General features: G+C 35.8%; 1 protein-coding gene across 2 annotated transcripts in view; it reads right to left on the bottom strand.

Annotated features, from left to right (window-relative positions):
- The window catches only part of CRY1 (cryptochrome circadian regulator 1), an 88,785-nt gene that overhangs the window by 9,143 nt on the left and 64,759 nt on the right, over positions 1 to 14,883 (bottom strand). For both annotated transcript variants that reach the window (XM_034987649.1, XM_034987648.1), the window contains exons 3-10: positions 10,183 to 10,325; positions 4,587 to 4,771; positions 4,115 to 4,203; positions 3,394 to 3,534; positions 2,999 to 3,310; positions 1,650 to 1,801; positions 1,212 to 1,414; positions 1,012 to 1,107 (exon numbers count right to left, since the gene is read on the bottom strand). In XM_034987649.1, the coding sequence (XP_034843540.1) occupies positions 1,012 to 1,107; positions 1,212 to 1,414; positions 1,650 to 1,801; positions 2,999 to 3,310; positions 3,394 to 3,534; positions 4,115 to 4,203; positions 4,587 to 4,771; positions 10,183 to 10,325 (1,321 nt within the window). The remainder of the gene's footprint in view (positions 1 to 1,011; positions 1,108 to 1,211; positions 1,415 to 1,649; positions 1,802 to 2,998; positions 3,311 to 3,393; positions 3,535 to 4,114; positions 4,204 to 4,586; positions 4,772 to 10,182; positions 10,326 to 14,883) is intronic.

Below are 14,883 nucleotides of genomic sequence, written 5' to 3'. Positions count from 1 at the left end.
ACAAAAGGCCCTATGTATGTGTATGATAAATCTTTTGGCCATATTCACAGGACCACTGACCTTAACTAATTACCTTATACCTGATATGTACCTAAAGAAAGTAAAAAATAATGAACCTTCAGAAAATGGGATCTTTGAGTTTCATTTTACCCTTAAAATTGCCCTTCTCAATATCATGCAGCCATCAAAAAAAATGAAATCTTGCCATTTGCAATGACATGGATGGAACTAGAGGGTATTACGCTAAGTGAAATAAGTCAATCAGAGAAAGACAAGTATCATATGATCTCAATGATAAGAGGAATTTGAGAAACAAGACAGAGGATCAGGGGGAAGGAAGGGAAAAATGAAACAAGATGAAACCAGAGAGGGAGACAAACCATAAGAGACTCTTAACCTCGGAAACAAACTGAGGGTTGCTGGGGTGGAGGGGGTTGGGAGGGATGGGATGGCTGGGTGATGGACATCGGGGAGGGTATGTACTATGATGAGCGCTGTGAATTGTGTACGACTGATGAATCACAGACCAGTACCCCTGAAACAAATAATACATTATATGTTAATTTAAAAAAATTGCCCTCTTCATTCAGTTTGCAAGATCTTTACTTTGAGCTAAATTCTACTACATGTAATGATGCTTTCCATCCCCAAAATGTCACTAATGGAATGACGGGTGTGTGTGTGTGTGTACATGTATGCCGAAAAAACATTATAGTGAGATTTAATAAAAAATATATTTGAGGGGCGCCTGGGTGGCTCAGTTGGTTAAGCGACTGCCTTTGGCTCAGGTCATGATCCTGGAGTCCCTGGATCGGGTCCCGCATCGGGCTCCCTGCTCAGCAGGGAGTCTGCTTCTCCCTCTGACCCTTCCCCCCTCTATGTGCTCTCTCTCATTCTCTCTCAAATAAATAAATAAAATCTTTAAAAAAAAAAAAATAATATATATATATATATATATTTGATTATTAATCTCTTTATGTGGCTAAGTACATAAATTTCCTTTTCACTTACTTCCACTGCTGCTACAACCTGGAATATTTTCTCCAGGAGAATACCCCATGAGGCCTCCATTCCCATTAGGATTAGAAGGCACTGATGCAAGAAGACCTAAAGGGAAAAAATTTCCTATTAAATTATGATCAAGATCAAATTCAAGGATAGGTACATAAACACCTGCCAAAGAAACAAACCAAAGGTAATTAATGACATACCTAGTCCTCTATATCGTGAAAGCTGCTGATAGATCTGCTTCATCCTCTCAATATTCAAACGGCTTGCCTCAGCATGATTCACCATTGGTTTAGGATAATTAACTCCTATCAAACATTTGGCTACCTTTTGGATACCTTCTGGTGCATTCCAGGGATCATAGATATATTTTGCAGGGAAACCTCTTAGTACAGGCAAATAACGCCTTTTGGGAGAAGGAAGAAAAATTATTAATAAAATGAACTACAAGCAAATTATAACAAACTAATTATTAGCTATGAATGACCAAAATCAAGTCAATATCATTTAATGATTTGTTTACCTATCTCCTCATCTCTGCTGCCCAACATGAGTGGGGAAAACCTTAAGTGTTGCTTAAACATGAAAAGCTCTTCCTGGATTAGTTATTCCAAACTGAATAATAACCACCCTTGATTTACCTGATATAGTCTCCATTGGGATCTGTTCTCCTACCAAAACCAACAGGGCAATAGCAGTGAAAAAACTGTTGGAAAAAGGAACTACAAGACAGCCACATCCAACTTCCAGCATTTATGCTCCAATCTGCATCAAGCAATAATTCTTCAAATACCTTCAGAAGTAACAGTAACCAATTAGTTTGTACACATATAATTCTCAAAGCAAGCATTTTCCAGGTCTCTGTAGATCAAAAGTCAAGGGAAAGAAAATCTAGCACAGAACTGTAAAATTAAACATTCCAAAGTTAGCCTCCTTGTCAATGTTCTGTTCTGTAATGAGTTATTTCAGGGAAAGAAAAAGATCAGTAATATAAGTGAATTTACCTTTCTAGTCTTTGCTGTGTTACTGAGGGGAGGGTAAAATAATGACTCAAGTCACTGATCCAATTAAAAAAGGGAAGAAAAAAAGCAGTGAACACTTTCAAGAAAGGAAAGATGCTACCAAATAAATCACTAACAAAAACTGAGAAGCCTGGTATACTGGCCTACATATAGGGAGCACCCAAATATAAATGACTTTTAAAAATGCACTTGAGAAAAAATCCAAAAAAACAAAACAAAAAATACACTAGTGAAAAAGCACAAAAAAGAAAAAAAGAAAAAAAGCACTAGCATTATAGAGTTTAAATTTGGAATTCCTTGACCAAAAGGGAAACAGATTTAAAATGCCTTTTTATAAATTCATTAAGTGTTTACTATACACCCACCTCATGTACAACTTTGTCCAAGGAAATACAGGAGATGCAAAAAAAAAAGGGGGGGGGGATCGAAATGGTCCTTGGATAGGGGAAATATATGATATAGGCAGGAAGGTGAAACAAGTCCTATTATATATAACCACAAGATGATGTCACAAAATGTTGTATGCTTCACTTTACATAATCATTAAAAAGTTATGATGTTGTAGTGAGGCAAAATGATATATATTTTAAATTTTATAATATAAATTCACTATTTCTAAGAATTCTTGGGCAAATCCTTTTTTGTAACAGAAATGATCATCTATAAATATGTTAATCCAATGAGTCCAGAGTGTTAAACCTTATAGTTCCCTTGATGGCTAGGCTGGTTCATGGTTCAGTCTCTGAAATGACTTGAGGTTATAATCAAACCAGTTTTCACCATTTTTCCTGTCTGATTACACCATTCTGCTCTCCAAGAGTGTGCCTGTATTAGGAAATTAAATTCTTTACCTGCTGAAAAAAATTAGACTATAAATGAATCTAAGTAAGAGACAACTTCTAGGAATTGTTTTAATAAGTTATAGGCTCAAAATAAGACTCTGCTACATTAGTTAGAAAAATACTCACCTTCATTCCTTCTTCCCAACTAATCCACAGGTCACCCCGGGTCAGGAAGCAAGCCACTGCATGTCTGGCTAAATGGTGAATCCAACCCTCCTGACGAAGCTGTGTCATGATGGCATCAATCCATGGAAAGCCTGTCCGGCCTTCTGCCCATTTTGCTAAAGCCTCAGGATTCTTATCCCAAGGAATCTGAACACAGATGGGATTTCCTTCCATTTTATCAAAGCGTGGATTATTTGTTGCTGCTGTATAGAAAAATTCACGCCATAACAGTTGCCCATAAAGGGAAAGGGGAGGGGAACTGTTCTTCTTTACCTAAGGTTAAAAAGCAAAGAGGTATTACCACCAATTTTTTAAAGAAGTTATTTTGAAAAATTAGCTTCAGTTTTAGGTAATACCTTTTTGTACAGATCTGTTAGTTTGAAGTAAAATAGTCGACATGACAAACAACCAAATCGGAGATAAGGACTGAGTCCAGTAGGGCTAGCAAGCAGGGAATTTGCATTCATTCGAGGTCTTTCAAAGTTGGCTACCCAAGCCTGAAAACACACAGAGAGAATTATGCTGGCTAACTGTCTTTTCCATTTTAAAAGAGTATTTAAAACTGAATTTTTTTTTTTTTTAAAGTTACATAGTTCTTGGGGAATAAAATTTTATTATCCCAGTCACAAACACGTTTTAATAAACACAACAGAATAAAAGTGAGCATTCTTTTGTTTCAGCCATCCTCGTGTAGCACATACTCATGTGAAATAAATTATCTTCAAATTCCTAACACCAAGCTGAGAGCACTTTCAACCTGTCTCCTTGACATTGAGGTAAAGGTGAAATAGAAGAACTTTATCTTAGCTTCAAAGTTATGGTCATCAGATACCAGCTTACACAGAAAGAAGAGAAGAGATAGTATTGGTAGTAGCTAAAGAAGAAATAGTCAGCAGAGGAGGAAAAAAATATTTAAATGAGGAGATGGTTGTTAATTTTCAAACAATTAGGTCTACGCTATTTTAACTATTTCTCTCAATTCTTCTTTTCAACAGACTATTTTTTGTTTTTAAAAAAGAGTGAAATTATTTTTTAAATGCCAGTTTGGAAATACAAGCATGACCTATATTATCATACTTTTCTTTCCAAATGCCTTTCCAAACGTGTAAGTGCTTCAGTTTCTCCGCCTGGCCATACTGCAGAGGGCAAGCCATCTGTATCAAAACCTAAAAAAAAAAAAAAAAAAAAAAAAACAGAAAAAAGAAAAAGATATTCTTCTGTAACTAAAATAATTTTTATTGAACCACAATAATTGGGAAAAAATACTTCACAGAAAAATTAACAGTAGCATAAAAATTAACTGAGGGCCCTGGATAGGTCTTCACATATAAGGATATAATATGGTCTCTATTCTTTAGGACAAACATCTTAAGGTGATTAACAGATCACATTTATAGCACACATATGTACAGATTTATCACTTCTTAAAGAGTTTCTTTTAGATTTTTTTCTCCTTTCTTTCCCTCTTAATGCAAAATACTTTACATGTCAAATTAGAAGTGAGATTTTCTGAGTGATTTATTAACTCTTAAGCTTCATTTATACCTACCTAATTCTTCTAATGAAGGGACTCCATATTTCTCATCATGGTCATCAGAAAGAGGAGTTGTGCACTTTTCTATCACTTCGGAAGTAATTGTCTCTACTGGTATCTCTAGTGGTTCCATTTTGCTGATAAGAGTCTGGAATCTCTTATAAGTAAGAGGTGGTTGTCCACCATTGAGTTCTATGATCCTATTGTAGTGCAAAGTTAGTAAAGTGCAAAAAAAAAGTTAGTAAAATGCAGTTAGTATTAAGAAATGACAATATATTTTGATTGATAACTTCTGAAAATGCTTAAAATCAGAAAACAAAAATTAATTACTTAAGACTTCCATATAAGCTTCTCTTATGACCAAGAAACTTATTAAAATAGCTAATGAATCTAAAAATTATTCTCTTCATTTTCTAGACATCTGCTATGTGTCAAAAATATACAGCACACAAATAACAAAACCTTTAAGACAAAGGGTATTATTTAGTATCTATGAATGAAAAAAACAAGTGGTTAAATCAGCCTAAAAGTAGTAACATAAAAATAATATATATGAAAGGTAAAAACATATTACAACACAACTCAAAGAATCTCTTAATCATCAGTAAAAACCAAACCAGACCAATATTATATTGAGGAGCAATAAAGCAAGTCTTATTAATTAGGATTCTATATACTATAGTGATAATCACTTGCTACTTTCTGTTGTGCTCATCATGCCTTTGTTAAATATGTCAGCATATGTATCTTATGGATATACTTTAAATTTCCCTCCTCCTTTTTAATGTACTGTTTGAATCAGTTTGCTAGTATTTTGTGAAGATTTTTGCATCTATATTCATGAGAGATACTGAGTTCTCTTTTTTTATGGTGTCTTTATCTGGTTTGGTATCAGGCTAATACTGGCCTCACAGAATGAATTTGGAAGTGAAATTAAGAAAACAATCTCATTTACAATTGCACCCAAAAAAAAAAAAAATCTAGGAATAAACTTAATCAAAGAGGTGAAAGACTTGTACTCCAAAAACTATAAAACCTGACAAAAGAAATTCAAGATGACACAAAGAAATGGAAAGACACTCCATGCTCATGGGCTGAAAGAACAAATACTGATGGGACGCCTGCCTGGCTCAGTCAAAACAGCGTGCAATTCTTGATGCTAAGGGGAGTTCCACGTTGGGATTACATAAACAAACAAAATTAACACAAAAGGTATTGTTAAAATGTCTACACTACTCAAAGCAATATACACATTTAATGCAACCCCTATCAAAATATCGATAGCATTTTTCACAGAGCGAGAACAAACAATTCTAAAGTTTGTATGGAACCACAAAAGACCTCGAATAGCCAAAGCAATCTTAAAAAAGAAAAACAAAACTGGAGGTATCACAATTCCAAATTTCAAGTTATATTACAACGTAGTAGTAATTAAAACAGTATGGTACTGGCATAAAAAGAGACACATAGATCAGTGGAATAGAAGAGAAAACCCAGAAATAAACCCACAATTATATATGGTCAGTCAATCATCAACAAAGGAAGAATGAATATACAATGGGAAAAGTCTCTTCAATAAATGGTGTTAAGGGTGTGGGGCGGAGGCGGCGGAGAGGCCTGCGGCGGCAGGGAGCGGTGGGGCCGGGAGCGGTGGGGCCGGGAGCGGGCGCTGGGGCCGGGCCGCGCTGAGCCGGAGTGGGTGGCGCACGCCGGCGGGGCGAGCAGCCACCATGTTGGTGTTCTGGAAACTGTTTGGGGCAGGACGGGGCAAGGCCGGCAAGGGCGGCCCGACCCCGCAGGATGCCGTCCAGCGGCTGCGGGACACGGAGGAGATGCTAAGTAAGAAGGAGGAATTCCTGGAGACTAAGATCGAGCAGGAGCTGACTGCCGCCAAGAAGCACCGCACCAAAAACAAACGCGAACTAGAACAAATATAGAATTATTTGGAACCACAAAAGGCTTGAATAACCAGAGCAATCTTGAGAAAGAACAATGCCAGAGGCATCACACTTCCTGATTTCAAACTATACTATAAAGCTGTAGTGATGAAAACAGTGTGGTATTGGCATAAAAACAGACACATAGATCAATGGAATAGAATAGAGAGCCCAGAAATAAACCCACAAATTGACCATATATGGTCAACTAAAAAATAGTAATAATAAATGGTGTTAAGAAAACTGGACAGCTACATGCAAAAGAATGTAACTGGACCATTTTCTTGCACCATACACAAAAATAAACTCAAAACCGATTAAAGACCTAAACGTGAGACCTGAAACCGTAACAATCCTTGAAGAGAGCACAGGCAGTAATTACTCTGACATCTGCTGTAGCAACATTTTCTAGATATGTCTCTTCAGGCAAGGGAAATAAAAGCAAAAATAAGCTACTGGGACTATATCAAAATAAAATGCTTCTGCAAAGGAAACAATCAACAAAACTAAAAGTCAACCTACTGAATGGGAGAAGATATTTGCAAATGACATATCTGATAAAGGGTTGGTGTCCAAAATCTATAAAGAACTTATAAAACTCAGGCGCCTGGGTGGCTCAGTCATTAAGCATCTGCCTTCGGCTCAGGTCATGATCCCAGGGTCCTGGGATCGAGCCCTGCATCGGGCTCCCTGCTCCGTGGGAAGCCTGCTTCTCCCTCTCCCACACCCCCTGCTTGTGTTCCTTCTCTCGCTGTGTCTCTCTCTGCCAAATAAATAAATAAAATCTTTAAAAAAAAAAAAACTTATAAAACTCAACACCCAAAAAACAAATAATCCAATTAAAAATGGGCAGAACACATGAACATTTTTCCAAAGAAGACATCCAGATGGGCAACAGACACATGAAGAGATGCTCAGTATCACTCATCATCAGGGAAATGTAAATCAAAACTACAATGATGTATCACCCCACACCTGTCAGAATGGATAAAATTAAAAACACAAGAAACAACAAGTGTTGGTGAGGATGTGGAGAAAAGGGAATCTTCTTGCACTCTTGGTGGGAATGCAAATTGCTGCAGTCACTGTGTAAAAACGGTATGGAGGTTCCCCAAAAAGTTAGAAATAGAATTACCCTAAGATCCAGTAATTTTACTATTGGGTATTTACCCCCAAAATACAAAAACACTAATTCAAAGGGATACATGGACCCCTACATTTATAGCAGCATTATTGGCATATATAACAGCCAAACTATGGAAGCAGTCCAAGTGTCCATCGATAGATGAATGGATAAAGATGTGATATGTATGTATGTATGTGTATATATACACATTATATATATATATATATAAGGGAATATTATTCAGCCATAAAAAAGAATGAAATCTTGCCATTTGCAACAACAGGGACAGAGCTAGAGAGTATGATGCTAAGTGGAATATATCAGTCAGAGAAAGACAAATACCAAATGATTTCATATGTGGAACATAAGAAACAAAATAAACAGGCGGGGCGGGGGAGGGGGGAAGAGACAAATCAAGAAACAGACTCTTAACTACAGACAACAAACTGATGATTACCAGAGGGGAGGTGAAGCGGGATATGGGGTAAATAGGTGATGGGGATTAAACAGTACACTTTTACCATGATGAAAAAAATAAAATTAAAAAAACAGTACATTTTTCATTATTCCACATACAGTTACATATAAATTGTATGTATAGAAAGTAAACACCACAAAAACTATCCTCTCTGCTTTTAGTAATTTTGTTTCAGTGTAATACTTCGAGTTTATACACAGGGTCATAATGAAACTTGTGGACTGTAGCGATACTGCAGTGATACTAGTGAAGACACTGCTAATTATAGAACTTAAGCAAAATAAAGACCTGAGAAAAATGTTTTCTGTATATTTTTATATGATGAATTATATATGGTAAATATTCACATTCAATCCACTAACCAATCCAATTATATGCATAACACTAAATCTCCCACTTAGATGCATGCAAACTGCTCTTATCCTATTTTGCCTCTGATGGGGTTTGGGACAGGTCACCCCAAAATATGTCACTTTGGCATATTGATTACTTTGAATTAAAATTACTTAAGAAACAGCATAAGAAGGACACTCTGACCCTGCTCTGTCTCCCTGAAAGCAAGAAATAAATTCTCTATGTGAAGGGTACTTTCCCAGAACCTGGAGAGTAAAAGGTATCCTTATCATCAGAGACAGGTTAATTCAGGCCTGAGAAGGCTGTATAAACTTCATACATTTGCTACCCTAAACCCAAACTTACTTGTCTTGGTATTTCTTCACTAACTTACTTTTTTTTTTTTTTTTCTAAAAGGTGTAAAAGCTGCCTGCTTTGCTCACTTCTTTCAGTCTTATATCCTGGACATATGAATTAAATTTATTTTTCTCCTGTTAATCTGTCTTAAGTCAATTTAATTATTAGACCAGCCAGGAAGTTAGAAGGGAAAAAGGGAAAGTCCTATCCCCCACCCCCACCCCAAATATACTTCCTTCTTGCTATCAGCTTCCTAAAGTTAAGAAAACTGGTAAACTAGAAGGCAAGTTTATTTTCAAGAGATATAGGACTTCTGACTTAATAGCAAATAAGACCCCTGCCTGAAATCAAACCACAGTTTTTCCATACATTTGGAAAAGTAGAATAAAATTAACTAGTTTGTCATATAATTTATAGAGTTAGCTTTATTAACTAGATAAAATGAGTAAATAACTAAAAGCAAAATAATTTAAAAGGTGCATAAATTATGAGATTTTAAGTTCAGCACTTGTGAAGACAACAGTATGCCAAAAGTTACTAAGTTAATTAATCTGTGAACCTTCAAAACTCAAAGCATATAATAATTCCTAAATTTAAACTTGACCACAGAATCTTTTTTAGACAAAGCATCACCAAGAAATGGTATTTCAAGAAATACACTTCGAGAAATAAGATATTATGTCACTGTTCAGAGGACTACAGCTATAGAAAGTAGTATTACATACAGTTGGCAACTGGACTTAAAATCCAGATTGACAAGATAAACACACATGAAATAAAAAAACTTCATACAATCATACTAAATATATCACAGCATTTCATGGTTTTGTGTCATATAAATATGAAATTAATATTGCTAAGAGCCCAGAAAGGTAAGACCACAGGCTGAGTTAGAATAGTCAAGGTAAATTTTATGATACTCTTAACAGTTTGAAACTGAAATTCTAAGTATTTTTATCTTATGCACTCACTACATCTGTAATTTTGGCATCTGTCACTGAGTAAGTTAAAAAATCCGAGCAGTTAAATAAAATGCTAAGGGTTTGACATATTCATTTAATTCTCCCACAGTTCTATTATGTATATGTTGTTACTTCCATTTTAAAAAACTCCCACAGGTTAAAACTTACTTGTCCATGGCGGGGCGAGCCATGGACATTTTTTTTTTAATGCCCAGCGTGGAGCCTAATGTGGGGTTTAGGCTCATGACCCTGAGATCAAGACGTGAGCTGAGATCAAGAGTCAGACAATTAACCAACAGAGCCATCCAGGCGCCCCTTGTCCATGTACTTAATACCACTGAACTGTATACTTAAAAATGGTTGAGACAACAAATATTATGTGTATTTTACCATAAAAAATAAAAGAAAAAAAACTTACTTGTCCAGGTCATATAATGTATGTGAAATTCGTACAATTACTTCTACTCCAGCTTCAGTAGCCAGTTTCTTAATAGCTGCATCTCGTTCCTTTCCAAAAGGCTCAGAATCATACTCAATTGAAAGTTTAGTAATGTTCCATTCCTAAAGTAAGAAAAGGGAACAAAAATGTACACAAATTTAAATAATTATTTTTCCATTATAACAATACATTCTGGGAAAAAGTGAAAAGCTCAAACTCTACATATGAAACGATTATACATAAATCAAACTTTGAATATGCAGGAAGAAACCACACAATTTATAAATTCAGAATTATGTAACTAAGAAATGTACACTCACTAGATTTCAGGCATTATACTAGGCAGTAGACAATCTAGTAATATGCTTAAAACCAGCTTCCTACACTAAATTCGTTTGTATAGCATTTTACTTTTCAAATAATTTACACTTGTATTATTTCATTCGCTCCTCAAAATAACCCCCAGTTTGGCACTTTGGTTGATATCTCCATTTGGCAGATAAGGTTATTTTAAAAATTTAGGGACTTGGGCGCCTGGGTGGCTCAGTTGGTTAAGGGTCTGCCTTCGGCTCGAGTCATGATCCCAGGGTTCTGGGATCGAGTTCTGCATCAGGCTCTCTGCTCAGTGGGGAGTCTGCTTCTCCCTCTACCTCTGCTGCTGACTCTCTCTCTCTGTCAAATAAATAAATAAAATCTTTTAAAAAATATTAGGGACTTGCCCAAGTTCACAAAGAACAAGAATACCTGGAGGGTATTTATGGCTGCTGAATTTATGTCTGCTGATTCTAAGAATTGGTCTTTCACAAACCTTTTTTTTTTAAGATTTTATTTATTTATTTGAGAGAGAGAGAGCATGAGTGGGGGGAGGAGCAAAGGGAGAAGCAAACTCCCCACTGAGCAGGGAACCCAATGCAATGCGCGGCTCAATCCCAGGACTCTGGGATCATGACCTGAGCCGAAGGCAGATGCTTAACCGACTGAGCCACCCAGGTGCCCTTTCACAAACCTTTGATAGTTAATACGGTATATGTTGCTTTGCAGAGGTAGTCTGTTTTATAATTTTTTATTTCTGATTACCAAAAAATGTTAACTGTGGAGATACAGAGATAGTAATAATGTCAAATATTTATTGAGTATCAGGTGCTATATTGATAAGTTCTGTACACATCTCCTTATAGTGATTTTTTTTTTTTGAAGATTTTATTTATTTATTTGACAGGGAGAGAGAGAGACAGCAAGAGAAGGAACACAAGCAGGGGGAGTAGGAGAGGAAGAAGCAGGCTTCCCGCTGAGCAGGGAGCCCGATGCGGGGCTCGATCCCAGGACCCTGCGATCATGACCTGAGCTGAAGGCAGAAGCTTAACCGACTGAGCCACCCAGGCTCCCCTCCTTATAGTGATTTTCAATGTGGAGACTGTGACTTCAGGGAATTGTGATTTCCTAAGGGGGTAGTAACTTTAATTCTAAAATCTATTCTGATATATCTTACAAGAAAAAAAAAATCAACTGTAAGTCTACTATTATTTAACTCAGGGGTAAAATATTAGCTACTAGCTATAGTAACACACTAATTCTCCAAACCTGTACAGTTTAGACAAGGGCTGTTCCCAATGGTGGGTTAAAAAAAAATACTACTATAAACCTTGCAGGGTATATCTTTATCTTTATGCATGCATCTTAAACATTTTGGGGCATTTGTTCTATTTTTCCTAGAAACAGTTCCTTGAAAAACAATGAATAGATAAGCATATTTAAAATTTTGACAGACAGTGCCAAATTTTCCACCAGATATATTGTACCAATTCACACTCTCATCAGTAGTATACCAAAGTGCTTGCTCCCCATACACTTGCCAGTAGTATGTTAAAGGTTTTTAAAAACCACTAACATACAAATGGTATACACAAAAAAACAGTACCTCATTTTAAAAATTTTCCTTTCTTGAACATCTTGAAGAATGTATACCAAGCTGTCAATAGCTGTTACCTTTAAATTTAGGAGTGCAAATAAGGTAATTATTTTTTATTTTACACACTGTTGCATTGCTCCCATTTGTTAGTTCAATCACATACTGTTTTTGAAATTCAGAAATAAAATAAGAGTAGGAAAGCATTATATTTGTTTTATAGTGAAGCAGTATAGAGTAGTAGTTAAAAAACATAGGATCTAAAGTCAGACCTCCTGAGTTCAAAGACTGGCTCAACTATTTGCACAAATGGCTAAGTTCTTCATGCCTGCTTCTTCATCTATAAAATGGGTAGAATGTGAGTAATGTGCTTAGAGAGTCCCTAGCACATAATAAACACTATGTGTTTGCTACAGTAAAATGAAAAAAAAAAATCATTATGTTACAGGGTTGCTGAAAGAGTAAATGAGATAATGCATGTAAATTGTTAAGGACATAGTATACAGTTCAATGAATGACAGCTATTATTACTAGCCATTTGTATATTTCTTTTTTTGTGAGTTGCAGGTTATGTTTGCTTGGTTTTCTATTGCAGTGAATTTTTCTCTTATGGACTTGTAAGAGCTCCTTATATTTTAATGATAGCAACCTTTCTCTGCCATATATGTTACAACTTTTTTTCCTAAATAGTAGTTTGCAATTCTATGATTTTTTTTTATAAATAATTTTTTAGTTTTTAGATAGATGATAGAGTTTAAGATAAGTCTGTTAACACTTTTGAAAAGGAAGAGAACGTAAGTCAGACACCTAAAGATCAAAATGTAGACCACATTACTAGTAAAGATGAATTGGAGAAAACATACTAGGTTTATGAGCAGGTAAGCTTGCTAATATTTTACCCCTGAATTAAACAGATTTATCCACCCAATGATAAGCATCCCCTTCCTGCAGTATGGGCTACCCCCTTAAAATTTATCACACAGGAGAAGAAAATAGGATGTGTGCTCTCAGTAAGTGACAAGAAAAGGTACAATCTGAGCTATACTCACCTAGCTCCTTTTACTAAACTCACCAATGAAATCTTTCACTTCTTCCCTGGGGATAAATTAGTGAATATCTCTCCCGAAGAAAAACGAAAAGCTAGGGAGGAGAAGGTTCCCCAAACATTAAATGTATTCATTTATACATCAAATATTACAATCTTTTTTTTTTTTTTAAGATTTTTATTTATTTATTTGAGAGTGAATGAGAGACAGAGAGCACGGGAGGGAAGAGGGTCAGAGGAAGAAGCAGACTCCCTGCCGAGCAGGGAGCCCGATGCGGGACTCGATCCTGGGACTCCAGGATCATGACCTGAGCCGAAGGCAGTCGCTTAACCAACTGAGTCACCCAGGCGCCCTCAAATATTATAATCTTTATTACAGGCCAGATACAATGCTAGGTCCCTCCCTCCTGGAGCTTACTGAGGAAGACTGGTGACACAGAGGTAAATTTAAAAAGCAAATACAGGGGCGCCTGGGTGGCTCAGTAGTTAAGCATCTGCCTTTGGCTCAGGTCATGATCCCAGGGTCCTGGGATCGAGTTCCACATTGGGCTCCCTGCTCGGCGGGAAGCCTGCTTCTCCCTCTCCCACTCCCCCTGCTTGTGTTCCCTTTCTCGCTGTGTCTCTCTCTGTCAAATAAATAAATAAAATCTTAAAAAAAAAAAAATAAATAAGTAAAATAAAAATAAAAAGTAAATACATAATAACTATTAGAAAAAAAGAGAATGCTATGATAGAGACTATGGAGATGAGGGTAAGGTGATAAGCTAATTATCTACTCTTTTTCTTCCCAAATTATGCTGGCAAGACTTTCAGTTAGTGGTGAAAGTTTATATCCTTGCTTTTCACCCTATCTTAGGTGGAAAACACTCAGTATTTCACCATTAAGAATGACATTCACTATGTTTTTAATAGACAACTTTTATCAAATTAACATTTACCAATTTTCTATTCCTAGTTTGTTTAAAATTTTTTTAAATCATAAATGGATGTTGAATTATATCCAATGCTTTTTCTTCATCTATTGAGATAATCATAGCTTTTCCTATATTCTATTAATAGGAAGGATCACCTTAATTGATTTTTATAATGTTGAACCAACTTTGTATTCCTGGGCTAAACTAATGTAGTATTATTTAAAAATATTGCTAATTTCAATTTGTTAATATATTGTTAAGGATATCTGAGTCTGTTTCTGGCAGGACATTTGGCTATTTTTTTTTCCTTAAAATTTCCTAAAATTTCTTCATCAGGTTTTGCTGTTAGAGTTATGTTGGTCTCACAAAAGAAGTGTTTTGGGGAAGTGTTCCCAACATTTTCCTATGTTTTCTGAAAAGTGTTATAAAACTGGTATGATTTCTTTCCCAAATATGTGATAGAATTCACAACTAAAGCCTTCTTGGGCCCGGAGTTTTATTTATGGGAAGGCTTTCAATTATAAATTCAATTTCTCTAAGAGATATAAGGCTATTAACTTTTTCTTTTCTTTTCCTGAGAATTTTATAACTTGCACTTTCAAGAAGTTTTTCATCATTTCATCTTAGTTGCATAATTTATTGGCAATATGTTTATAATATCCTTTATTATGTCTGTAAAATTTAGAGAATCTCTAGTGATAGCCCCCATTTTTTCTGGATAAAAGTGATTTTCTCCCTTTTTCACCCTGATCAAGATTGTTAGTGTTTATCAATTTAATCTTTTCAAAGACCCAGCTTTTGGCTTTGCTGACTGA

The sequence above is a fragment of the Mirounga leonina genome, unplaced genomic scaffold (genome assembly GCF_011800145.1).
Source record: "Mirounga leonina isolate KUSES-001 unplaced genomic scaffold, KU_Mleo_1.0 Mir_418, whole genome shotgun sequence".
NCBI classification, from domain to species: Eukaryota; Metazoa; Chordata; class Mammalia; order Carnivora; family Phocidae; genus Mirounga; species Mirounga leonina.
Note: the sequence above shows the minus strand (reverse complement) of the source record. Positions and strands in the feature narration are given on the sequence as shown.